Source organism: Somniosus microcephalus, chromosome 16 (assembly GCF_052327205.1).
Source record: "Somniosus microcephalus isolate GS21.2 chromosome 16, FLI_Smic_1.0, whole genome shotgun sequence".
Taxonomy (NCBI): domain Eukaryota; kingdom Metazoa; phylum Chordata; class Chondrichthyes; order Squaliformes; family Somniosidae; genus Somniosus; species Somniosus microcephalus.
This window is the reverse complement of record NC_141002.1, coordinates 107,702,016-107,729,639: the sequence shown is the minus strand read 5'-3', so window position 1 is coordinate 107,729,639 and position 27,624 is coordinate 107,702,016. Positions and strand designations below refer to the sequence as shown.

At 45.5% G+C, this 27,624-nt stretch overlaps 1 protein-coding gene across 2 annotated transcripts in view; it reads left to right on the top strand.

Moving 5' to 3' along the window:
- Nucleotides 1–448: 448 nt before the first annotated feature.
- LOC147106479 (carbohydrate sulfotransferase 1) overlaps nt 449–27,624 on the top strand; it is a 75,221-nt gene continuing 48,045 nt past the window's right edge. Inside the window, exons 1-2 of one of the 2 annotated variants that reach the window (XM_086009702.1) lie at nt 449–625; nt 15,576–15,607. In XM_086009702.1, the coding sequence (XP_085865828.1) occupies nt 481–625; nt 15,576–15,607 (177 nt within the window). In that variant the 5' untranslated portion in view covers nt 449–480. The remainder of the gene's footprint in view (nt 626–15,575; nt 15,608–27,624) is intronic. The other variant, XM_086009703.1, reaches the window with a different exon arrangement.

Sequence of the window (27,624 nt, the reverse complement as noted above, 5' to 3'; positions counted from 1 at the left end):
GAACACATTCACTGTGTCAGAGTGTGAACACACACCGTGTCAGAGTGTGAACACACACACCTTCTGCTGTCGTAGTGTGTACCTAGCAGAGTTGGGAGAGGGCGAGGGTCCGGGAGAGGGAGAGGGTCCGGGAGAGGGCGAGGGGGATGGGAGAGGGAGAGGGGGCCGGGAGAGGGCGAGGGGGCCGGGAGAGGGGGATGGGAGAGGGAGAGGGGGCCGGGAGAGGGCGAGGGGGCCGGGAGAGGGCGAGGGGCCAGGAGAGGGCGAGGGTCCGGGAGAAGGACTGGCATTTGCCTTTATTTAGCACCAGGTGTAATTGCTCAATTATTTATTTTGCTCTATTTAATCTGTGAAGGAGATTGTGTGAATACTCCTGGCTCTCTGATTGGGAGCCCAAAGTTATCATGGTCACTGATTGGACGTCTTATCCTCTTTCAGGTGGAGCTGGGGAAACTGCAGCCGCGATGTAACATTTAAAGCATGGAGTGCTCCTGGAAAACCATCCTTCTCCTGGTCTGTGCTTCATTAGGGATTGAGTACACGGCCATCCGATCCCTGACTGCCACCATCACCTCCCACTGCCCCAGCACACAGACTGGGAAACACTGTCACTCACAGCGGAGAGGTAACATGTGGGAATGGGGCTGTGGGGAGTGGGGCAGTGAGGGTGTGGAGAGTGGGAGTGTGTGGGAGTGGGAATGGGGCAGTGAGGGTGTGGGGAGTGTGAGTGTGTGGGAGTGGGAGTGGGGCAGTGTGGGTGTGGGAGTGTGTGGGGTTGTGGGGAGTGGGGGTGTGGGGAGTGTGTGGGAGTGGCACTGAGTGAGCTTGGTGCTCACAGTTCTCTCTACATTAACCAGCTCGGGCTGAATCTTTACACTGTGTTAGATACAATAATGTCCTAGCTGGACTGGGGAGAATGCAATTGTCTGATTTGTCCCAGCTTTTTCTGATTGAGACGGTTAGGCTATGAGTTACAGGTTAAGGGAGGTCACATATCTAATCAAAATATTCAGGTTAGTCACAGGTCAGTGTAAACAAATATGGGCCATGGATGAAATTTGCAGAATATGTGGTCTTAGGGAATTAAGCAGGGTTAGTCCCTGATCAAATGTAAGGCAGATTAAACTGCTGACTGTGTGCAATCCTGCTTCATAAAGTTGCCTTTAACTGTTATGGTGATCACTTGCTCGAAACACTACTTTCCAACTGTAACGTATGTACCTTTAAGGGGGGGACTACTTTCTACAGCTCATGTATACTGTAGTACCGGCAGTGACCACACCTGTCTATAACGCTGAGTAGTAATCTGTTGTTTCAGTTGCAGTGTGAGCCACATTGAGTAAACACCGTTGTGCCGTTCTCCGCAGTCTGTGTCTGATTATTACACGGACGTAACATTGGCGACGAGGCGGGTTCAAACCTACCTGCAACTCTGCATCACCTCCCGGGGATTCGTTCCTGGAGATCAGTGGATTGGAGGTCAAGGCCAGAGACTCGGGCGTCGACCACGGGCAACCGCCCAGTCATCCAGCAGAGACTCGAGAATTGCGGGGGAGGCTGTCGAGAGCCAGGCTTGGCTTTCCAGTTGAGGTGGTCCAGTGAAACGGGCTGGCAACAGGTAGTGCGCAGACCCTTCCCGGACAGCGGCGGGCTAGAGCCCGACCGAGTGGCACAGCAAAGACCCGAGCAGCGTCGACGGGGGAGAGAGAGAGAGGGCAGAGTGCACAGGGCGCAGCCGGTGTTCAAGGGCTGAGCAGCGCCGGAGAGAGGGAGAGAGAAGCGCGCGAAACCTACAGGGCACCGCCATTGCCACGAGAACCACCGGGAGCGGCGTCAGCAGCAGCGGGGGAGGAAGGAAAGCGCGGGAGATGCCATTTTAAGCCATTGGGAGACGCCATTTTAAACCACACCCAAAATGCTGAAGAGTGGCAGTATCACCGCATTTGACAATGAAGTTGAAGATTGGACTACATATGTCGAACGAATAGAGGTGCACTGCAAGGCAAATGGGGTGTCAGATGACAAGAAAGCGTCGGTATTGTTAAATTTAATGGGTGCAAAGACGTATGGTTTATTACGAAATCTAGTAACCCCAACAAAGCCAATGGAAAAGAGTTTTGAAGACATAGTAACGATACTAAAGGAACATTTAAACCCCACACCGCTGCTGATAGCAGAAAGATTCAACTTTCACAAACGGAACCAGCATAAGGATGAAAGCAATGCTGATTATTTAACAGAACTGCGCAAACTATCGAAACACTGCCAGTTTGGAGCAGGACTGACAGATGCCTTAAGGGACAAGTTTGTGTGTGGGCTTCAAAGTGAAGGAACCCAGAAACGACTTTTATCTGAAAAGGACCTTACGCTAGAAAAGGCTTTCAGCATTGCGGTATCATATGAAGCAGCAGCACGGGGCGCTGCAGAGATATAACAGAGACCGCAAGAATATGGCACAAACGAAATGTCATATGGAACAGAGAAGTGCTATCGTTGCGGCAGAACAACACACGACCAGAATGATTGCTGGTTCAAAGACAAAGTGTGCAGACAGTGTGGAAAAGTAGGACACATAGCACGAGTCTGCAGGTCGGGAAAGAAAACCAGCAATAAGAAACCTACCAAAGGAAAGTACCAGAAGGTACATAAGATGACGGAGAATAGTTCAGACGAACAAAAGAGTGATAACAACTCCGAAAGCAGGGAACTGAGGTGTCTGAAACTACATAATGTGATCACAACGGAGGATCACCGAACCATTTGGGTCACTTTCAAGATAGCAGGAGTCCAGGTAAAGATGGAATTGGACACAGGATCAGCCCTAACAGTCATAAACCGACGGGACTATGAGCGGCTATTCTCACACATACCCTTGAGCGACACAAAAATTATTTTGAAGACGTGCACGGGGCAAAAAGTCTACCCCAAAGGAAAAATAAGGGTGACCGTTATATATAACGGTAAGGAAACACCAAAACTAGACCTGTATGTATTGCAAGATGGAGGACCACCATTACTGGGACATGAATGGATCCGGAAAATACAACTGGATTGGCATTCCATACAGGCACTGACTGTGGCTGACAAAAAGGATGACGACGTCACACCTGGGCGACTGTCAAAGATCCTAACTGACACGAAAGAAGTGTTCCAGCAAGGACTCGGAACACTAAAAGGCATGACAGCGATGATTAAAATTGAAGAAAACGCAAGCCCAAATTTTTTTAAGGCCAGACCGGTACCTTATGCGATCCGCCCAGCTGTCGAAGCAGAGCTGGAGAGTCTGGAGCTTTCAGGTGTACTGTCCAAGGTAGACTGGAGTGAGTGGGCTACACCCATCGTCCCTGTGATGAAAAAGTCGTTGAGCAGCACGCCTGGGGAACCAAAGAAGGTTTGCACCTGCGGGGACTTTAAGGTAACAGTAAACCCGGTCCTTCACACCGTACAATATCCACTTCCGCGGATTGAAGATATTTTTGCCTCGCTATCTGGTGGGAAATGCTTCACTAAGATTGATCTGGCCCAGGCGTATCTGCAAATGGAGGTAGAAGAAGCATCAAAAAAATACCTCACAATCAACACCCATAAAGTTCTCTACCAATACAACCGGCTGGTATTCGGGGTAGCATCAGCTCCGGCTATTTGGCAGAGGGCAATGGAACAAGTCCTGCAAGGGATCCCAGGGACCCAGTGTTATTTGGACGACATCCTGGTCATGGGCGAAAATGACAGTGATCACCTTGCCAACCTGGAGCAGGTGCTCACTAGATTGCAGGAATATGGGCTCCGAGCTAACCGCCCCAAATGCGAGTTTTTTAGAAAACAAATCTCGTATTGTGGCCACGTTATCGATAAAGAGGGGTTACATAAGTCACCAGAGAAGATTGAGGCAGTAGTCAAGGCTCCAGCACCGGAAAATGTGTCACAACTGAGGTCGTTCCTCGGGCTGGTAAACTACTACCATAAGTTCTTGCCAAATTTGTCTACTATACTACACCCACTGAACACCCTACTGCAAACTGGGGTGTCATGGAAGTGGAGTGACGAATGTAGACGAGCTTTCCAGAAGAGCAAAACACTAATCACATTGAAAGAGGTATTGGCCCATTACAACCCAGCATTGCCAATTCGGTTGGCATGTGATGCGTCACCCTACGGCATTGGAGCGGTGCTGTCGCACAAATTCTCAGACGGCTGAGAGAGGCCAATAGCCTTTGCGTCACGATCACTAACCTCAGCCGAGCGTAACTACGCCCAGATTGACAGGGAGGCCCTCAGCCTAGTGTGGGGAGTGAAAAAGTTCAATCACTATCTGCACGGGCAGAAATTCACCTTGCTGACTGATCACCAGCCTCTTGTCTCCATTTTTAATCCGAAGAAGGGCATTCCGGTGATGACTGCGCAACGACTACAAAGATGGTCACTTTTTCTAGGGGCGAACCAATATGAAATCGAGTATAAGGGCACAAAACAGCATGGAAACGCTGATGGGCTATCACGCCTGCCACTGCCTACTGCGGAGGAAGCACCAGCAGTGGACCCTGTCAAAATATTTTATTCGGCTATAATTGAACGCTTGCCAGTAACTAACGCTGATATAGAGAAGGAGACCCGAAATGACCCGACACTGTCTCGGGTATATGACTTGACGGTGAAGGGATGGCCAGCACATGGCGACTCATTGTTGCCAGCATTCTCGACAAGGAGAGAACAGCTGTCAGTGTGCCGGGGGACCTTGATGTGTGGATCCTGAGTGGTAATTCCACCCAAGTTGAGGGATAGAGTGCTCAATGAGCTTCATGAGGGTCACCTGGGAGGGGTAAAAATGAAAAGCCTAGCCAGGGCTTATGTGTGGTGGCCGGAAATCGATAAACAAATCGAGGAACTGACCAAGGGCTGCTCAGGATGCCAGAAAGTCCAAAATGCACCACCACAGGCCCCTCTACACCCATGGGAGTGGCTCTCATCTCCATGGCAATGGGTGCATATTGATTTTGCTGGTCCATTCATGGACTCAATGTTTTTAATAGCCGTGGATGCGCACTCGAAATGGCCTGAGGCCATCAAAATGTCCTCCACCACCACGGAGAAAACTATTGCAGTCCTACGGACCATTTTTGCCAGGAATGGCTTGCCAGAACAGATTTGCTCTGACAACGGACCACAGTTTGTGTCCGAAGAGTACCGGAGGTTCTTGAAAAAGAATGAGGTAAGGCCTTACACATCCGCCCCGTATCATTCATCCACAAATGGATTGGCTGAGAGGTTCGTACAAACCTTTAAGAAGGCAATAAAGGCTATGTACAATGACAACATTCCGCTGCAGCACAAGGTGGACAATTTCCTGTTCGCCTACCGGAATGCGACACATGCAGTCACCAACCAAGCCCCAGCCATGATGTTCTTTAACCGAAGGTTAAGACCTCGCCTGGATTTGCTCAGACCAAACGTACGAAGAGATGTTGAGAGTAAGCAATTCCAGCACATCCATGAGAAGCCAACAAGGAGCTTCAATGTAGGGCAACCAGTCTTGGCCCGCGACTACCGAACAGAAAAATGGCAGCCAGGAACGATATGCACACGGCAGGGCCCACTAATGTACACAGTGGACGTTGGGGAGAGCATCATGAGATGCCATGCTGACCAGATCCTAGAGTCACAGGAACAAGTCAACCCCATGCCTCGCCCATACGTACCTGGTGATGAACCCAACGTACAGGTAGCATCTACCCCAGAAACAGTAGCATCGGAAGCTGATGAACCAACCGACGACAGGGGGCCAGAATCGCCTCCGCACCAAGAGCAAGACACTCGGGAAAGGCGCTATCCAGAAAGGATCAGGAAGCCTCCCCAAAGATTGAATTTATAAATAGACTATTTTCAGCTAATGTTGCATGTTAAAAGTGTTAATTGTAATTAGTTTGATATTTAATTGTTAAATGAGTGTTATGGTACTGTTAATTTAAAAGGGGAGGAATTGTAATGTATGTACCTTTAAGGGGGGGAACTACTTTCTACAACTCGTATACTGTAGTACCGGCAGTGACCACACCTGTATATAACGTTGAGTAGTAATCTGTTGTTTCAGTTGCAGTCTGAGCCACGTTGAGTAAACACCGTTGTACTGCTCTCCGCAGTCTGTGTCTGATTATTACACGGACGTAACACCAACTATAAATTTTTACACAGTGAGTTGTTGCTAGGTTTGACTCCAGCCAGTGGAGAGTTCCCCCCCCCCCCCCAACCACCCGATTCCCATAGACTTCAGTTTTACTCGGGCTCCTTGATGCCACACTCGGTCAAATGCTGCCTTGATGTCAAGGGCAGTCACTCTCACCTGATTGGAGACAAGTGAACAGCTTGTAGTATTTTTTTAAAAACTTCTAAACAAACAGATTTCAGTGAAACGTCAGCAAGGCTGACTAAATAATTAACAAAAATTCCAACTCTATAGGAAATTTACTTAATTACAACGTTTTAGCAAGAAACCGGCAAATGAACAAAGCATGCCTATATTTTGAGACTTTTGTTTGCTACCCAAGTGAGCGTCTCTTTGAAAGCCAGGAGCAGCGTTCTGATTGTAGTCAGCACGCCCACGTGTTACCGTCACATATATTAGGCTAGTCTCATTGTGTCGAGGTTGTGCACACAGTTCTATCACTGAGCCAGTGGATTGGCACAGATTACCAAGAATGGATTCACTGATTCCACACTCCTGAGGAACCATGGACAGGGGATCAACTCTCATTGTTGTCGTCCTGTCTCTGATTCACACTCTGGGAATTTGGATTCCCTTGGGATCACTGAATTTAACCGACCATTGTTTCATATCTGGCTTTGAACCCAGCCGGGACAAGGGATTGAGAATTGTTTCTCACTCCCAGCTGTAAGAGGTTTATGTTGATGTGAGTTCAGCTTCAGTCCAGTTTGCACAGGATTATTAGTGGATCAATTAGCATTAACCTCACCTTATCTATCTAATCGTAGCCAGAGAATCACCTGTAATGGCTTCTCTTCCCGCTCCTGCATCGTTACCTCTGGTGTCCCCCAAGGATCTATCCTTGGCCTCCTCCTATTTCTCATCTACTTGCTGCCCCTCAGTGACATCATCCGAAAACACAGCGTCGGTTTCAACATGTCCGCTGACGACACCCAGCTCGACCTCACCATCACTTCTCTTGACTGCTCCACTCTTTCTGATTCTGATGAGAGGACATAAAAATTGGGCAGAAAAAGCAGGAAACCTGAGGATTGGGAGCAGTTTAGGATTCAACAAAGGAGGACAAAGGGATTAATTAAGAAGGGGAAAATAGAGTATGAGCGTAAGCTTGCAGGGAACATAAAGACTGACTGTAAAAGCTTTTATAGATATGTGAAGAGAAAAAGATTGGTGAAGTCAAGCGTAGGTCCCTTGCAGTCAGAATCAGGGGAATTTATAATGGGGAACAAAGAAATGGCAGACCAATTAAATACATATTTTGGTTCTGTCTTCACAAAGGAGGACACAAATAACCTCCCAGAGATGTCGGGGAACATAGAGTCTAATGAGAGGGAGGAATTGAATGAAATCAGTATTTGTAGGGAAATGGTGTTAGGGAAATTGACGGGATTGAAGGCCAATAAATCCCCAGGGCCTGATAATCTACATCCTAGGGTACTTAAGGAAGTGGCCCTAGAAATAGTAGCTGCATTGCTGATCATCTTCCAACATTCGATAGAATCTGGAACAGTACCCATGGATTGGAGGGTAGCTAATGTTATCCCACTATTCAAAAAAGGTGGTAGAGAGAAAATGGGGAATTACAGACCGGTAAGCCTGACATCGGTAGTGGGGAAAATGCTAGAGTCCATTATAAAAGATGTAATAGCAGAGCACTTGGAAAACAGTGACAGGATCGGACAAAGTCAACATGGATTTACAAAAGGTAAATCGTGCTTGACTAATCTACTGAAATTTTTTGAGGATGTAACTGGTAAAATAGATATGGGAGAACCAGTGGATGTGGTGTATTTGGACTTTCAAAAGACTTTCGATAAGGTCCCGCATAAGAGATTAGCGCATAAAGTTATGGCACATGGGATTGGGGGCAAGGTATTGACTTGGATAGAGAACTGGTTGGCAGACAGAAAGCAAAGAGTTGGAATAAACGGGACGTTTTCTGAGTGGCAGGCAGTGACTAGTGGGGTACCGCAGGGATCGGTCCTTGGACCCCAGCTATTCACAATATATATTAATGATCTAGACGAGGGAACTAGATGTAATATCTCCAGGTTTGCAGACGACACAAAGCTGGGTGGGCGTGTGTGCTGTGAGGAGGATGCCAAGAAACTGCAGGATGATTTGGACAGGTTGGGTGATTGGGCAGAAGCATGGCAGATGCAATATAACGTGGATAAATGCGAGGTTATCCACTTTGGTGGCAAAAACAGGAAGGCAGATTATTATCTGAATGGCAATAGATTGGGAGAAGGGGAAGTGCAACGAGACCTGGGTGTCCTTGTGCACCAGTCGCTGAAGGTAAGCATGCAGGTGCAGCAGGCAGTTAAGAAGGCAAATGGTATGTTGGCCTTCGTAGCGAGAGGGTCTGAGTACAGGAACAAGGATATCTTGCTGCAGTTGTACAAGGCCTTGGTGAGACCACATCTTGAGTATTGTGTGCAGTTTTGGTCGCCTTATCTGAGGAAGGATGTTCTTGCCATGGAGGGAGTGCAGCGAAGATTCACCAGACTGATACCTGGGATGGCAGGAATGATGTATGAGGAGACATTGGGTCGATTGGGCTTATACTCGCTGGAGTTTAGAAGAATGAGAGGGGATCTCGGAAACTTATAAAATTCTGACAGGACTGGACAGACTAGATGCGGGAAGGATGTTCCCGATGGTCGGGGAGTCCAGAACCAAGGGGCACAGTCTAAGGATAAGGGGTAAGCCATTTAGGACAGAGACGAGGAGGAATTTCTTCACCCAGAGAGTGGTGAACCTGTGGACTTCTCTACCGCAGAAGGCAGTAGAGGCCAATTTATTAAATATATTCAAGAAGGAGTTAGATATATTTCTTAAGGCTAAAGGGATCAAGGGACATGGGGAGAAAGCAGGGACCGGGTACTGAATTTGGATGCTCAGCCATGATCTCATTGAATGGCGGAGCAGGCTCGAGGGGCTGAATGGCCTACTCCTGCTCCTATCTTCTATGTTTCTATGTCACGCTGTTATCCGAGATCCGGTCCTGGATGAGCAGAGGTTTCCTCCAATTAAACATTGGGAAGATGATATCCATTGTCTTCGGTCCCCACCACAAATTCCGTTCCCTAGCCACCGACTCCAACCCTCTCTCTGGCCGCTGTCTGAGACTGAATCAGACTGTTTGCAAACTTACCGTCCCATTTGACCCTGAGCTGAGTTTCTGATCCCATATCCTCTCTGTCACAAAGGCTGCCTGCTGCCACATCCACTAGCTCCTGGTCCACTAACGCCTCAAATTTAAAATTCTCATCATGTTTAATTCCCTCCATGGCCTTGCCCCTCCCTATCTCTGTAACCTCCTCCAGCCCTCCAAGAACTCTGCATCTCTCTAATTCTGGCCTCTTGAACATCCCCGATTTTCATCGCCCCACCATTGGTGGCCGTGTCTTCAGCTGCCTGGGCCCGAAGCTCTGGAATTCCCTCCCTAAACCTCTCCACTTCTCTCTTAATGTTCCCGTTAGGTTGCGTGCCACATGCAGCGCAGCGGTCTGGAGGTCCCGCGCAGGCCACTCACCGGCTTTTAAATGGAAAAAAACGCACATGCGCGGAAATATGAATGGGACGCACAACTACTTAAAGGGGCCACTCACCCGAAAAAAGATTAGAGGGAACAAGAGTCGCTCCTCCTTTAAGGTGCACCTTAAACCTAACTCTTTGACCAAGTTTTTGGACACATTTCCCAATATCTCTTTACGTGGCTCGGTGTCAAATTTTGTCTGATAACACTCCTGTGAAGCGCCTTGGGACATTTTACTATGTTAAAGGTGCTATATAAATGCAAGTTGTTGTTGTTGAGGTGGAGTTTGTGTACCGAGGAGCTCGGGAGGCTGTATCATTTCGGATATTATCTGCATGGCCTGTACAGGATTTTGTTCTAATCTATGGAAAGATATTGCTGTAACATCAATTTTGGATTAGAAGGGGTTAACTCCCAAAACCATCAGAAATGTAATCCAGACTGTTGCTATAGTAATTGTAATGCTAATTAGGGAACAATGGGAGTGGTTGAACGTTATCTCTAGCATTCCACACCATAGTGATAGAATTGTTTCTGGGTCACTGGGCAGATTGTCCAAGGCACTCTTTATTTATGCAAATTTCAGTCACTTTTAAATAACAGGTCAATCCCAGGGCTCAGTTCTCTAAAACGGTCATATTACTGAGAGACATCTCGGGTCACCAATAGCCTTGGTCTACTTTGTTTTCCAGCAATTGACTGGAGTGGAATACCCATTGTGGGTCACATGGAAAGACATTCTGTGATTCCATGATATGGCTTGGCTTTAGAAGCTTGACCATCAGCGGCAGTGGAGTTACAGTTTTATTATTTTGAAACTTCAACTCAATTATTTTAAAACTTTAGGTAAAAGCTTACAGCCTAGCTACTAAATGAGGAGCAGTTGGAAATGGATGGATTTCACTGTCAGAACCTTTCTGTTTAATTGGTTTGGAATCATTTTCTCACTAGACTGATTTTTAGTCCAACATCCATAAAAACAGGAGAAGGTAGTACAGGAGTAATGTGAGACATGACGTGTGGGGAGTGCAGCGTGCTCGGGAAGAACAGGTGACTTTGAACCTCTGGTTCCCAAAGCTCTCCACCACTGGGGTTTTCCTCGCTCATGTCTGGGTCTATTTAGACTAATTGATTGAGATTGATTGCCATGATTAGCCAATAACTCTGTATCATGTGACAACCATGATAGTAGAAGGCAACGAGTTAGACCTTGGTATTTCTCCATCTAGCAATGTGGAATATGCAAGGTTACAGTAGCCAATACATGCAACAAGAGTTCTTTTATAATCCCTGGGTCATACTATCATCAACTGGCTATTGGACAGAAAAGGTGCACTCCGGATCATAGGAGACATGAGGTCCACTGATCGGAGTGATCAGTGTTACTGAATCCAACAGAATATCTAGTGTAAAATCCAGGGGTTTTAGAGAACTCGAGTGTGAGGGGAACAGATGCCAGCCAGGGAGTTCAGCAACAGTGAGAGTGAGATAAAGGCAGAGACAGGTGATGTTGTGGTGGTGGTGGAGGTAAAGAGTCTTGAGAAGTGAAGCTGAGTTCAGGGTTGGACAGGACACTAAGGTTGTGCACCATCTCTGCAACCTGAAGGAGATGTTGAGGAGGAGGATGAAGTGAGGCAAAAGTGCAGTTTCTTTGGATGCTTTTAATGTTTGTCTATGAGGAGAGACTTCAGACCCTGGGACTGTTTCCATTGAAGCTGAAAGGCTAAGGGGAGATTTAATAAAGGTTTGTAAAATTATGAACTGTTTTGATTGGGTAATAGGGGGCCTATTTCCTCTGGTTGAGGATTCAGTGACGCGGGGCCATCTAATCACTAAGTGAGCGAGGAGAGAGGTTCGGAGAAAGTTCTTTACTCAGGTTTGTTGGAGTCTGGAATACTTTACCACAGGGAGGGGTTGAGGCTGAGACCGTCGCATCATTGAAGGGAAAATTGGATAAATATTTGAAACAGAGGAAGATACGGGGCTATGGGGCGAGAGCGGGGCAGTGGGATTAGTTTGGGATTGATACAGGGCTATGGGGAGAGAGCGGGGCAGTGGGATTAGTTTGGGATTGATACAGAGCTATGGGGAGAGAGCGGGGCAGTGGGATTAGTTTGGGATTGATACAGGGCTATGGGGAGAAAGCGGGGCAGGGGGATTAGTTTGGGATTGATACAGGGCTATGGGGAGAGAGCGGGGCAGTGGGATTAGTTTGGGATTGATACAGGGCTATGGGAAGAGAGCGGGCAGTGGGTTTAGTTTGGGATTGCTCTAGCAAAGAGCCAGGATAGGCGCAATGGGCTGAATGATCCCTTCTATGCTGTAAACCGGTGTGTTCTAATCCAGTGTAACGGTTTGTTTTACTTTTGATGTAGCGCTATTGCCTTACTCCTAGTACAGTGACATTTATTTACATCTGTGGTATAATTATATTTTATTATGGTTTTAGTTTTCATCCTATGTTGTTTTTGAATTATCTTCACACCCAGAGAGGGACCAGAGAAAATATTTCAACTTCCTGATTCCAATTTTATATTTGAGCTTTCAATGAACGGCGATTGACAAAATAATGTAACTATTTTATTAACCCTTTCTCCGCTTCCATTACAGCAGAATGATTCATGTTTTTCCAAGTAATTACTGGTAATTATTTTATAATTTTGTTAGTTCCAGTTATGCGGAATTCTGCCTCCCAATAATGTCTAAATGCGTTGACCAGACATCACACTTGGCTTAGTGGCAGGAGGCAGAGGGTGATGGTCGAAGGTTGTTTTTGTGATTGGAAGCCTGTGTCCAGTGGTGTACCGCAGGGATTGGTGCTGGGTTCTTTGCTGTTTGTATTGTACATTAATGATTTAGATATGAATGTAGGAGGTATGATCAGTAAGTTCGCAGATGACACGAAAATTGGTGGAGTGGTAAATAGCGAGGAGGGAAGCCTCAGGCTACAGGACGATATAGACGAGTTGGTCAGATGGGCAGAACAGTGGCAAATGGAATTTAACCCTGAAAAGTGTGAGGTGATGCATTTTGGGAGGACTAACAAGGCAAGGGAGTACACAATGAATGGTAGGACCCTAGGAAGGACAGAGGATCAGAGGGACCTTGGTGTGCATGTACATAGATTCCTAAAGGCAGCAGGACAGGTAGATAAGGTGGTTAAAAAGGCATATGGGATACTTGCCTTCATTAGCTGAGGCATAGAATATAAGAGCAGGGAGGTTATGATGGAGCTGTACAAAACGCTAGTTAGGCCACAGCTGGAATACTGTGTGCAGTTCTGGTCGCCACACTATAGGAAGGATGTGATTGCATTGGAGAGGGTGCAGAGGAGATTCACCAGGATGTTACCTGGGCTGGAGCGCTTCAGCTATGAAGAGAGACTGGACAGGCTGGGGTTGTTTTCCTTAGAGCAGAGAAGGCTGAGGGGGGACCTGATTAGAATAGGCAGGGCTTGATGGCCGGCACGGACATGATGGGCCAAAGGACCTCTTTCTGTGCTGTATAACTCTATGACTATGACTCAATGGCACACAGACAGGAGGCTGCATTATTTAAAATAAAACCATGAAGTTCACAATAACACAGCCGTCTGCAGAGTGATTGATTCAGGACTTAAATAAGGGCTTGAACCAGGGGAAGGATTATAGAAAGCAGATGTGAGAGTGAAGATTACATGGAAATCCCAATCTCAAAGCACGTTTGAAGATTTTAAGCTCTCTGCTGTTATCTCAAGAAATCTGGAAAGTAATCTGCTTCTTCTCAAAATCGATCAGGATTCACAACTTTTAAGTGACCCCGTGCTTGACTTTATTTATCGGGTTGAAGTTATTTGGGAAGTTGAGCAAACTGACCACAGCACCAAGTGGGGGGAGTAAAAAGAAATGTTGTAGTGATAGGGGACAGTATAGTGAGGAGGATAGATACTGTTCTCTGCAGCCGAGAGCGTGAGTCCCGAAGGTGTGTTGCCTGCCCAGTGCCTAAGGACATCTCCTTTGGGCTGGAGAGAAACTTGGAGGGGGAGGGGGAGGATCCAGTTGCCGTGGTCTACGTAGGCACCAACGACATCGGTAGGACAAAGACAGAGGTTCTGCTGAGGGAGTATGAGCAGCTAGGGGCTGAATTTAAAAGCAGAACTTCAAAGGTAATAATCTTTGGATTCCTACCTGAGCCACGAGCAAATTGGCATAGGGTAAGTCAGGTCAGAGAGATGAATGTGTGGCTCAAAGATTGGCGTAGGAGAAATGGGTTTCGATTCATGGGGCACTGGCACTGGCACCAGTACTGGGGAAAGAGGGAGTTGTTCCGTTGGGACGGGCTTCACTTGAACCAGGCTGGGACCAGTGTCCTGGCAAATTGAATAAATAGGGCTGTAGATAGGTCTTTAAACGAAATAGTGGCGGGGGGGGAAGGGTTCAGGTGAGGGGAAATTTAAAAAGTTAGAGAGAAAGGAGAAGGCAATAGTGCAGGGTAACGATAGGGGTAATGATAACCAGAGTGTGACAGGGAGGGACAGAGTGTATAAACATAAGAGTGCATCAGAAAGTAGAGTCAGAGTAGGGAAAAATGGTAAAAAGACAAAATTAAAAGCTCTTTATCTGAATGCACGCAGCATTCGTAACAAGATAGACGGTGACATGAATCAGTCATTCATGAAAGAAAGACTTATGAAATAATACTGAGCGGCCTGCTGGTGGCGCTGTCCAGGGAGCGTATAAATACTCGGGCACTGGCCCAGCTTGCACAGGGCATTCTGAACAGGAACTAGTGAAGGACACAACTAGACCTCCATGTTGTAAAACAGTTGATTAAAGCTTTGTTTAATGCTTAGACCAAGTGCCTAGTAGTTTTCTTATGTCAGACAGCACAAATAGAAATAAATGGGTATGATCTGATAGTCATTACAGAGACGTGGTTGCAAGGTGACCAAGGCTGGGAACTGAATATTCAGGGGTATTTGACATTTCGGAAGGATAGGCAGAAAGGAAAAGGATGAGATCGGTGCAGTAATGAGAAATGATATTGACTCAGAACATCAAGATTTAGAATCAGTTTGGGTGGAGATAAGAAATAATAAGGGTAATAAGTCACTGGTGGGAGTGGTCAATAGGCCCCCTAACAGTAGCTACACTGTAGGACAGAGTATAAATCAAGAAATAATGGAGGCTTGTAAGAAAGGTACTGTAATAATCATGGGCGATTTTAATCTTCATATAGATTGGAAAAATCAAATTAGCAAAGGTAGCCTTGAGGAAGAGTTCATAGATTATATTCAGGATGGTTTCTTAGAACAATACATTGTGGAACCGACCAGGGAGCAGGCTATTTTAGATCTGGTAATGTGTAATGAGATAGGATTAATTAATAATCTCATAGTAAAGGATCCTTTAGGGAAGAGTGACCATAGCATGTAAGAATTTAAAATTCAGTTTGAGGGTGAGAAACTTGGGTCTCAAACTCGTGTCCTGAATTTAAAAAAAATAGGACCTCAAAGGTAGTAATCTCAGGATTGCTACCAGTGCCACGTGCTAGTCAGAGTAGAAATAGAAGGATATTTCAGATGAATATGTGGCTAGAGGAATGGTGCAAGGGGTAGGGATTCAAATTCCTGGGACATTGGAACCGGTTCTGGGGGAGGTGGGACCAGAACAAACCGGACGGTTTGCACCTGGGCAGGGCCAGGACCAATGTCCTTGGGGGAGTGTTTGCTAGTGCTCTGGGGGAGGGTTTAAACTAAAATGGCAGGGGTTTGGGAACCTGAGCAGCGAGACAGAGGAAAGGGAAACAAGGATAGAAGCAAAAGACAGGAAGGAGAAAAACAAAGGTGGCAGTCAGAGAAATCAATGGTTTAAATCAAACATGGCCACAGTAAATAATAATTCTAAAAGCTGTAAGAGTGTTAAAAAAACAAGCCTGAAGGCTTTGTGTCTTAATGCGAGGAGCATTCGTAATAAGGTGGATGAATTAGCTGCGCAAATCGAGGTAAAAGGATATGATATGATTGGGATTACGGAAACATGGCTTCAGGGTGAGCAAGGCTGGGAACTCAACATCCAGGGGTATTCAATATTCAGGAAAGATAGGCAAAAAGGAAAAGGAGGTGGGGTAGCATTGCTGGCTAAAGAGGGGATTAACACAATTGAAAGGAAGGATATTAGCTCTGATGTGGAATCTGTATGGGTAGACCTGAGAAATACCAAGGGGCAGAAAACATTAGTGGGAGTGGTATACAGTAATGTGGAGGTTGGGGATGGCATTAAATGGGAAATTAGAGATGTATGCGATAAGGGAACAGCAGTTATCATGGGTGACTTTAATCTACATATAGATTGGGCTAACCAAATTAGTCACAATAATGTGGAGGAGGAATTCCTGGAGTGTATATGGGATGGTTTCCTGGACCAATATGTCAAGAAACCAACTAGAGATCAGGCCATCTTAGACTGGGTATTATGTAATGAGAAAGGATTAATTGGCAATCTTGTTGTGCGAGGCCCCTTGGGTCGGAGCGATCATAATATGATAGAATTCTTCATTAAGATGGAGAGTGAAGTAGTTGACTCAGAGACTATGGTCCTCAATTTAAATAAAGGAAACTACGATGGTATGAGGTGCAAGTTGGGTAGGATTGATTGGGGAATGTTACGCAAAGGGTTGACGGTGGATAGGCAATGGCAAACATTCAAAGATTGCATGGATAAACTACAGAATTTGTTCATCCCAGTTTGGCATAAAAATAAAACAACAAAGGTGACTCAACCGTGGCTAACAAGGGAAATTAGGGACAGCATAAGATCCAAGGAGAGGACATATAAATTGGCCAGAAAAAGCAGTAAACCTGAGGAATGGGAGCAGTTTAGGATTCAACAAAGGAGGACAAAGGGATTAATTAAGAGGGGGAAAATAGAATATGAGAGTAAGCTTTCAGGGAACATAAAAACTGACTGTAAAAGCTTTTATAGATATGTGAAGAGGAAAAGATTGGTGAAGTCAAGCATAAGTCCCTTGCAGTCAGAATCAGGGGAATTTATAATGGGGAACAAAGAAATGGCTGACCAATTAAATAAATACTTTGGTTCTGTCTTCACAAAGGAGGACACAAATAACCTCCCAGAGATGTCGGGGAACATAGGGTCTAATGAGAGGGAGGAACTGAAAGAAATCAGTATTTGTAGGGAAATGGTGTTAGGGAAATTGATGGGATTGAAGGCCGATAAGTCCCGAGGTCCTGATATTCTACATCCTAGGGTACTTAAGGAAGTGGCCCTAGAAATAGTAGATGCATTGCTGGTCATCTTCCGAAATTCGATTAAACTCTGGAACAGTTCCCATGGATTGGAGGGTAGCTAATGTTACCCCACTATACAAAAACGGTGGTAGAGAGAAAACGGGGAATTATAGACCGGTAAGCCTGACATCGGTAGTGGGGAAAATGCTAGAGTTCATTATAAAAGATGTAATAGCAGAGCACTTGGAAAACAGTGACAGTATCGGACAAAGTCAACATGGATTTACAAAAGGTAAATCGTGCTTGACTAATCTACTGGAATTTTTTGAAGATGTAACTGGTAGAATTGATAAGGGAGAACCAGTGGATGTGATGTATTTGGACTTTCAGAAGGCTTTCGATAAGGTCCCGCATAAGAGATTAGCGTGTAAAGTTAAGGCACATGGGATTGGGGGCAAGGTACTGACTTGGATAAAGAACTGGTTGGCAGACAGGAAGCAAAGAGTTGGAATAAACAGCTCTTTTTCTGAGTGGTAGGCAGTGACTTGTGGGGTACCACAGGGATCGGTCCTGGGACCCCAGCTATTCACAATATATATTAATGATCTAGACGAGGGAACTAGATGTAATATCTCCAAGTTTGCTGATGACACAAAGCTGGGTAGGCGTGTGTGCTGTGAGGAGGATGCCGAGAAACTCCAGTATGATTTGGACAGGTTGGGTGATTGGGCAGAAGCATGGCAGATGCTGTATAATGTGGATAAATGTGAGGTTATCCACTTTGGTGGCAAAAACAGGAAGGCAGCTTTTATCTGAACGGCAATAGATTGGGAGAAGGGGAAGTGCAACGAGACCTGGGTGTCCTTGTGCACCAGTCGCTGAAGGTAAGCATGCAGGTGCAGCATGCGGTTAAAAAGGCAAATGGTATGTTGGCCTTCGTAGCGAGAGGGCTCGAGTACAGGAACAAGGATGACTTGCTGCAGTTGTACAAGGCCTTGGTGAGACCACACCTTGAGTATTGTGTGCAGTTTTGGTCACCTTACCTGAGGAAGGATGTCCTTGCCATGGAGGGAGTGCAGCAAAGATTCACCAGACTGATACCTGGGATGGCAGGAATGACGTATGAGGAGAGATAGGGTCGATTGGGCTTATACTCGCTGGAGTTTAGAAGAATGAGAGGGGATCTCATTGAAACTTATAAAATTCTAACAGTACAAAACAGACTAGATAACGGAAGGATGTTCCCAATGGTGGGGGAGTCCAGAACCAGGGATCACAGTCTAAGGATAAGGGGTAAGCCATTTAGGACAGAGATGAGGAGGAATTTCTTCACCCAGAGAGTGGTGAGCCTGTGGAATTCTCTACCACAGAAGGCAGTGGAGGCCAATTCATTAAATATATTCAAGAAGGAGTTAGATATATTTCTTAAGGCTAAAGGGATCAAGGGATATGGGGAGAAGGCAGGGACAGGGTACTGAATTTGAATGATCAGCCATGATCTCATTGAATGGCGCAGCAGGCTCGAGGGGCCGAATGGCCTACTCCTGCTTCTATCTTCTATGTTTCTAAATAAAGGCAATTACAAAGGTATGAAGACAAAATTGGCTAAAGTGGACTGGGAAAATAGTTTAAAGGGTAAGGTGGTAGATAAGCAGTGGCAGACATTTAAGGAGATATTTCATAACTCTTAGCAAAGATATATTCCAGTGAGAATGAAAGACTCTAAGAGAAGAATGAACCATCCATGGCTAATTAAGGAAGTTAAGGATGGTATCAAATTGAAGAAAAAGGATGCGAAGATTAGTGGTAGGCCAGAGGATTGGGAAATTTTCAGAAGCCAGCAAAGCATGACTAAAAAAAATTGAAGAGAGAAGATAGATTATGAGAGTAAACTAGCAAGAAATATAAAAACAAACAGTAAGAGCTTCTACATGTATATAAAAAGGAAGAGAGTAACTAAAGTAAACGTTGGTCCCTTACAGAATGAGACTGGGGAATTAATAATGGGAAACAGGGAAATGGCAGAGACTTTGAACAAATATTTTGTATCGGTCTTCAGGGTAGAAGACACTAAAAGCATCCCAATAATAATAGATAATCAAGGTGCTTTAGGGAGGGGGAACTTAAAACAATCACTATCACTAGAGAAAATGTACTAGGCAAACTTATGGGACTAAAGATAAACAAGTCCCCTGGACCTGATGGCTGCATCCTAGGGCCTTAAAATAAGTGACTGCAGAGATAGTGGATGCATTAGTTGCAATCTACCAAAATTCCCTGGATTCCGGAGAGGTCCCAGCAGATTGGAAAACCACAAATGTAACGCCCCTATTTAAGAAAGGAGGGAGACAGAAAGCAGGAAACTATAGGCCAGTTAGCCTAACATCTGTCATTGGGAAAATGCTGGAGTCCATTATTAAGGAAGTAATAGCAGGACATTTAAAAAAATCATAATACAGTCAAGCAGAATCAGCATGGTTTTATGAAAGGGAAATCATGTTTGACAAATTTGCTAGAGTTCTTTGAGGATGTAACGAGCAGGGTGGATAAAGGGGAACCAGTAGATGTGGTGTATTTGGATTTCCAGAAGGCATTCGATAAGGTGCCACATAAAAGGTTACTGCACAAGATAAGAGCTCATGGGATTGGGGGTAATATATTAGCATGGATAGAGGATTGGCTAACTAACAGAAAACAGAGAGTTGGGATAAATGGGTCATTTTCAGGTTGGCAAACTGTAACTAGTGAGGTGCCACAGGGATCAGTGCTGGGGCCTCGGCTGTTTACAATCTATATTAATGACTTAGATGAAGGGACCGAGTGTAATGTAGCCAAATTTGCTGATGATACAAAGATAAGTGGGAAAGCAAGTTGTGAAGAGGACACAAAGAATCTGCAAAGGGATATCGACAGGTTAAGTGAGTAGGCAAAAATTTGGCAGATGGAGTATAATGTGGGAAAGTGTGAGGTTATCCACTTTGGTAGGAAAAATAAAAAAGCAAATTATTATTTAAATGGAGAGAGACTACAAAATGCTACAGTTCAGAGGGATCTGGGGGTCCTCGTACATGAAACACAAAAAGTTAGCATGCAGGTACAGCAAGTAATTAGGAAGGCAAATGGAATGTTGGCCTTTATTGGAAGGGGGATGGAGTATAAAAGTAGGGAAGTCTTGCTACAACTGTACAGGGTATTGGTGAGACCACACCTGGAGTACTGCGTACAGTTTTGGTCTCCTTATTTAAGGAGGGATATACTTGCATTGGAGGCAGTTCAGAGACAATTCACTAGGTTAATTCCAGAGATGAGGGGGTTGACTTATAAAGAAATGTTGAGCAGGTTGGGCCTATACTCATTGGAATTTAGAAGAATGAGAGGTGCTCGTATTGAAACGTATAAGATTCTGAAGGGGCTTGACAGGGTAGATGCAGAGAGGATGTTTCCCCTCGTGGGGGAATCTAGAACGAAGGGGCATAATTTCAGAATAAGGGGTCGCCCATTTAAAACAGAGATGAGGAGGAATTTCTTCTCTCAGAGGGTCGTGAATCTTTGGAATTCTCTACCCCAGAGAGCTGTGGAGGTAGAGTGATTGAATATATTTAATGTGGAGATAGACAGATTTTTGAAAGGTAAGGGAGTCGAGGGTTATGGGGAGTGGGCAGGGAAAGTGGAGTTGAAGACCAGATCAGCCATGATCTTATTGAATGGCGGAGCAGGCTCGAGGGGCCAAATGACCTACTCCTGCTCCTAATTCTTAAAAAAAAGAGTTGTGCAATGGTGGTAGTGCGACGGAGGTTGTGTTCTGTGTTTGGGATCGAGTCTTGATTCGACTGAACGTACAGTATTCTAACCACACTGCTCAGTGGCTGTCCCTCTTTATCTGTAGTTGCTCCATAGAATCATTGAATCTTACAGCACAGAAGGAGGCCATTTGGCCCATCATGCCTGTGCCGGCTCTTTGAAAGATCTCTCCAATTAGTCCCACTCCCCCCTGCTCTTTCCCCGTAGCCCTGCAAATTTTTTCTTTTCAAGTATTTATCCGATTCCCTTTTGAAAGTTACTACTGAATCTGCTTCCAACGCCCTTTCAGGCAGCGAATTCCAGGTCCTCACCATTCGCGGATTAAAAAGTTTTTCCTCACGTCCCTCCTGTATCTCTTGTCCAAAACCTTAAATCTGTGTCCCCTAGTCCTTATACCATCAATTAGTGGGAACAGCCTTTCCCCGTCTAACTTATCCAAACCCGTCATAATCTTGTACACCTCTATCAAATCACCCCTCAACCTCCTTTGCTCTAATGAAATCAAATCCAGCTTCTCCAACCTGTCCTTGTAGCTAAGATCCCCCATCCCCGGAACCATTCTGGTAAATCTCCTCTGCACCCTCTCAAGGGCCTTCACATCCTTCCTAAAGTATGATGACCAGAACTGGAGGCAATACTCCAGTTGTGGCCTAACCAGCGCTTTATAAAGGTTCAGCATAACTTCTCTACTTTTGTACTCAATACCTCTATTTATGAAGCCCAAGATCCCATATGCTTTGTTAACCACTCTCTCAATATGTCCTGCCACCTTCAGGGACCTATGCACATTAACTCCCAGGTCCCTCTGTCCCTGCACACTCTTTAAAACTGTGCCATTAAGTGTATATTGCCTCTCCCTGTTCCTTCTTCCAAAATGCATCACCTCACACTTCTTTGTATTAAATTCCATCTGCCACTTGTCTGCCCATTCTGCTAGTCTTTCTATGTCCTGTTGCAGTCGATTGGTATCATCTTCACTGGTTTGCCACACCCCCAAGTTTGGTGTAATCGGCAAATTTAGAAATTCTACTCTGTATTCCAATATCCAGGTCATTTAAATTATATGTCAAAAAAAGCAGTGGCCCCAGCACTGACCCTTGGGGAACACCACTATCTACCATCCTTCAGACTGAAAAACAGCCATTTACCACAACTCGCTGTTTTCTGTCCTTAAGCCAATTCCTAATCCAAGCTGCCACTGACCCACCTATTCCACGAGCCTCAATTTTGTTAACCAGCCTTCTATGTGGTACTTTGCCAAACACCTTCCGAAAATCCATGTAGACAACATCCATTGCATTCCCTTCATCAATCCTCTATGTTACTTCATCAAAATATTCAATTAGATTAGTCAAACACGATCTGCCTTTTACAAATCCGTGTTAGCTCTTCTTAATTAGCTTAAACCTCTCCAAGTGCCCGTTAATTTTTTCCTTGATTATTGTTTCTAAAACTTTACCCACCACTGATGTTAAACTGACCAGCCTGTAGTTACCAGGATTGTCCTTACACCCTTTCTTGAACAACGGTGTCACATTTGCCACTTTCCAATCCTCAGGCACCTCCCCCACATCTTTATTTCCAAACAAACAGTAATACGAGGCATAGAACAAACAACAAATATCAAAAGTGTGACATAAACACACAGGGAGTGTCTTTAATGGGTTAATTAGCACAGCCCCTGATTGAGTTCCAGTGACTGTTTTATGCAGGTGTCCACCTAGATAGCAACAATGACTGCACTTCAGACTAATTCATCAGCTGGGAGACGTGAAAAGTGCTTTATAAATAGGAATGTAGGAATGGCTAGATGTAAAAAGATTCCGGTCCGTCTAATTCGCCTTCTACCATCCTGGGAGTCTCAGATATGGAGTAATTGACTCAATGCATCTTGGAATATCGGAACAGGAGGAGGCCATTCAGCCCCTCAAGCCTGATGCACCATTCAATGAGATCATGGCTGACCTGTGACCTAACTCCAGATACCTACCTTTGGCCCATATCCCTTAATACATTTGATTAACAAAAATTTATCAATCTCAGATGTAAAATTAACAATTGATCTAGCATCAATTGTCATTTGCGGACGAGAGTTTCAAACTTCTACCACCCTTTGTGTGTAGAAGCGTTTCCTAATTTCACTCCTGAAAGGTCTGGCTCTAATTTTTAGACTATGTCCCCTAGTCCTAGAATCCCCAACCAGCGGAAATAGTTTCTCTCTATCTACCCTATCTGTTCCCCTTAATATCTTGAAAACTTCAATCAGATCACTCCTTAACCGTCTAAATTCTAGGGAATACAACCCTAGTTTGTGTAATCTCACCTCGTAATTTAATCCTTGAAGTCCGGCTATCATTCTGGTGAACCTATGCTGCACTCCCTCCAAGGCCAATATATCCTTCCTAAGGTGTGGTGCCCAGAACTGCTCCCAGTGCTCCAGGTGTGGTCTAACCAGGGCTTTGTACAGCTGCAGCATAACTTCTACCCCCTTGTATTCTAGTCCTCTAGATATAAAGGACAGCATTCCATTAGCCATTTTGATTATTTTCTGTACCTGCTCATGACATTTTAATGATCGATGTACCTGGACCCCCAAGTCTCTTTGGGCCTCCACTGTTTTTTAGCCTTTCACCATTTAGAAAGTACCCTGTTCTATCCTTTTTAGTTCCAAAGTGGATGACCTCACATTTGCCTACATTGAAATCCATTTGCCACAGTTTTGCCCATTCACTCAATCTATCGATATCTCTTTGCAATTTTATGCTTCCATCTACACGGCCTACAATGCCGCCTATCTTTGTGTCATTGGCAAATTTGGATAAATGATTTTCTATGTCATCATCTATGTCGTTAATAAATACTGTGAATAGTTGAGGCCCCAACACAGATCCCTGCGGGACACCACTCGTCACATCCTGCCAATTAGAGAACCTGCCCATTATCCCTACTGCCTGTCTCCTGCCACTCAGCCAATTTCCTAACCAGGTCAATAATTTTCCCTCAATTCTGTGGGCTTCTACCTTACCCGGTCTGACCTACTGGTTTACTCTTAACACCATTAGAAGCAGCCTTCGTAATCCACTCAATTGTTAGGGATTGGACTAAATGCAACTCTCAGCATTGGCCACAACCTGAGAACAAATGAAAGGTTACTATTCTGTTAAGCTTTCTCCGCCTGATGCTCCTCCACAAACTTCACAACCGTCACAGATCAGACTCAGCCGAACCTCTCGCTGTGTCACATAAACTCAGCTTGGATTCCCTGGAGTATAGAAGGTTGAGGGGTGATTTGATTGAGGTTTATAGCATTTTGAAAGGAGTTGATAGGGCAGAGAGAGAATGTTTTTCCACTGGTGGGGGGGTGGGGGGAGTCTAGGACAAGGGGGTACAGCCGTAAAATCAGAGCCAGGCCATTCAGGAGAGAAGTTAGGAAACACTTCATCATGCAAACAGTGGTAGAAGTGTGGAACTCCCTCCCACAAAACGTAGCAGATGTGAGCTCAATGAATCATTTTAAATCTGAGATCGATAGGTTTTTGCTAGCCAAGGGTATAAAGGGATATGGAGCCAAGGCAGGTAGGTGGAGTTAAGACACAGATTAGCTATGATCTCATTGAATGGCGGAACAGGCTCGAGGGGCTGAATGGCCTCCTCCTGTTCCTTTGTGCCAAAGCCCCAAATCCAATATTTCTGGGGCCGCTCTGATTTTCAGAAAGAAACAAACAGATTTTTATACAACTTTTTAATTAGTGTAGGAGATTGCTGCAACAAATCAAAATACTTTGTGAATAAAACCAATTAAACTGAGGAAACAGACTTGACAAAATCCCGGTCTTAATTTGCAGGAGGTCAGTGGTGGTGATGTGAAGACTGTGCTGTCAGTGTGAAATCTCACACATTGTGGCTGTGGGACAAGACAGTTCTCGAGATCAAAGGAGAGCTGCTGTTTATAAAGAAGACCATTGCAATCTGAATCAATCAATCTGCTCTCAACTCAAGAATGACGTTTGAAAGAGTAAAAACAAACAACACAGACTTAGCAGATCATTAAGCGGTGAAAGATATTGTCAGGCTTGAGAGATTGTGGATTATTTATGCTGCCTATTTCACTGTAGTTGATTTTATGTGAAAATTTAATGTAAATATTGAATGTGATAAAAAAGAATTCATCAGAACAGATAAATAAAAACTGCAATTGCTGGAAATGCACAGTAGGTCGATCTGTGTGGATGGGCTAACACTCTGAGCATAGACCCTTCATTAAACTGATCATACATGTCGATGAGTGAGAGGCCGGTTATTCCTTCACAAGCCACCCAATTCTGTTTCAACTGACATCCACAACACCTTGCCCTTATATAGCTTCGTCTTCTTAGGCAGTCCCTCGGAACCGAGGATGACTTGCTTCCACATTAAACATGAGTTCGCAGGTGACTGATGAGTCCATTGTGGGACCTACAGTCTCTGTCACAGGTGGGGCAGACGGTGGTTGAAGGGGCGGGTGGGTGGGGTGCTTGGGTTGACGTGCGCTCCTTGCGTTGCTTGCGCTTGGCTTCCGCTTGCTCCCGGCGAAGAGACTCGAGGTGTTCGGCGCCTTCCCGGATGCTTCTCCTTCACTTTGTGCGGTCTTGGGCCAGCGATTCCCAGGTGTCGGTGGGGATGTTGCACTTTTTCAAGGAGGCTTTGAGGGTGTTCTTGAAGTGCTTCCTCTGCCCACCTGGGGCTCTCTTGCCGTGTCGGAGCTCCGAGTAGAGCGCTTGTTTTGGGAGTCTCGTATCGGGCATGCGGACGATGTGACCCGTCCATCGGAGCTGATCGAGCGTGGTCAAAGCTTCGATGCTGGGGATGTTGGCCTGAGCGAGAACACTGACGTTGGTGCGCCTATCCTGCCAATCCAGTGCTTTGAGGTGCCTGCTGTACATGGTCCATGTCTCTGAGGCATACAGGAGGGCGGGTATCACTACTGCTCTGTAGACCATGAGCTTGGTGCCGGGCTTGAGGTCCTGGTCTTCAAACACTCTCTTCCTCAGGCGACCGAAGGCTGCACTGGCACACTGAAGGTGGTGTTGGACTCTGTCGTCGACGTCTGCCCTTGTTGACAGTAGGCTCCCGAGGTATGGAAAGTGGTCCACGTTGTCCAAGGCCTTGTCGTGGATTTTGATAATCGGAGGGCAGCACAGCATGGTGGGGGCAGGTTGGTAGAGGATCTTTGTCTTACAGATGTTTAGTGTAAGGCCCATGCTCCCGTACGCTTCGGTGAAGGTGTTGATGATGGTTTGGAGTTTGACTTCCGAGTGTGCGCAGATGCTAGCGTCGTCTGCATACTGTAACTTGACGACAGAGGATGGGACGACCTTGGATCTGAACTGGAGGCGACGGAGGTTGAACAGTTTTCTGTTTCTTCTGTAAATTAGCTCCACTTCAGCAGGGAGCTTACTGAGGGTGAGATGGAGCATTGCAGCAAGGAAGATCGAGAAGAGTGTTGGTGCGATGACACAGCCTTGCTTGACCCCGGTTCGTACGTGAATTGGGTCTGTGGTGGAACCGTTGGTCAGGATCACAGCTTGCATGTCGTTGTGAAGCAGGCGGAGAATGGTGACAAACTTTTGAGGGCAGCCGAATTTGAGGAGGACACTCCATAATCCCTCACGGTTGACAGTGTCGAAGGCCTTTGTGAGATCAAAGAAGGCCATGTACAGTGGTTGGTGCTGTTCCCTGCATTTCTCTTGTAATTGACGTGCGGTGAAGATCGATCGATCTGTGTGGATGGGCTAACACTCTGAGCATAGAATCTTTGTTAAACTGATCGTAAATGTCGATGAGTGAGAGGCCGGTTATTGCATCACAGACGTCATCACAACCCGCTCAATTCTGTTTCAAATGACATCCACAACACCTTGCCCTTGTATAGCACCATTAACATGGAAAACATGTACGCAACATGTAGGGGAATGGTCTTAGGGAAATTGATGGGATTGAAGGCCGATAAATCCCCAGGGCCTGGTAATCTACATCCCAGGGTGCTTAAGGAAGTGGCCCGAGAAATAGTACATGCATTGCTGGTCATCTTCCAAAATTCTATAGATTCTGGAACAGTTCCCATGGATTGGAGGGTAGCTAATGTTACCCCACTATTCAAAAAGGGTGGTAGAGAGAAAACGGGGGATTATAGACCGGTAAGCCTGACATTGGTAGTGGGGAAAATGCTGGAGTCCATTATAAAAGATGTAATAGCAGAGCACTTGGAAAACAGTGACAGGATCGGACAAAGTCAACATGGATTTACAAAAGGTAAATCGTGCTTGACTAATCTATTGGAATTTTTTGAGGATGTAACTGGTAGAATAGATAAGGGAGAACCAGTGGATGTGGTGTATTTGGACTTTCAGAAGGCTTTCGATAAGGTCCCGCATAAGAAATTAGCGTGTAAAGTTAAGGCACATGGGATTGGGGGCAAGGTACTAATTTGGATAGAGAACTGGTTGGCAGACAGGAAGCAAAGAGTTGGAATAAACGGGTCTTTTTCCGAGTGGCAGGCAGTGATTAGTGGGGTACCATAGGGATCGGTCCTAGGACCCCAGCTATTCACAATATATATTAATGATCTAGACGCAGGAACTAGATATATCTCCAAGTTTGCAGACGACACAAAGCTGGGTGGGCGTGTGTGCTGTGAGGAGGATGCCGAGAAACTCCTGTATGATTTGGACAGGTTGGGTGATTGGGCAAAAGCATGGCAGATGCAGTATAATGTGGATAAATGCGAGGTTATCCACTTTGGTGGCAAAAACAGGAAGGCAGATTATTATCTGAATGGCAATAGATTGGGAGAAG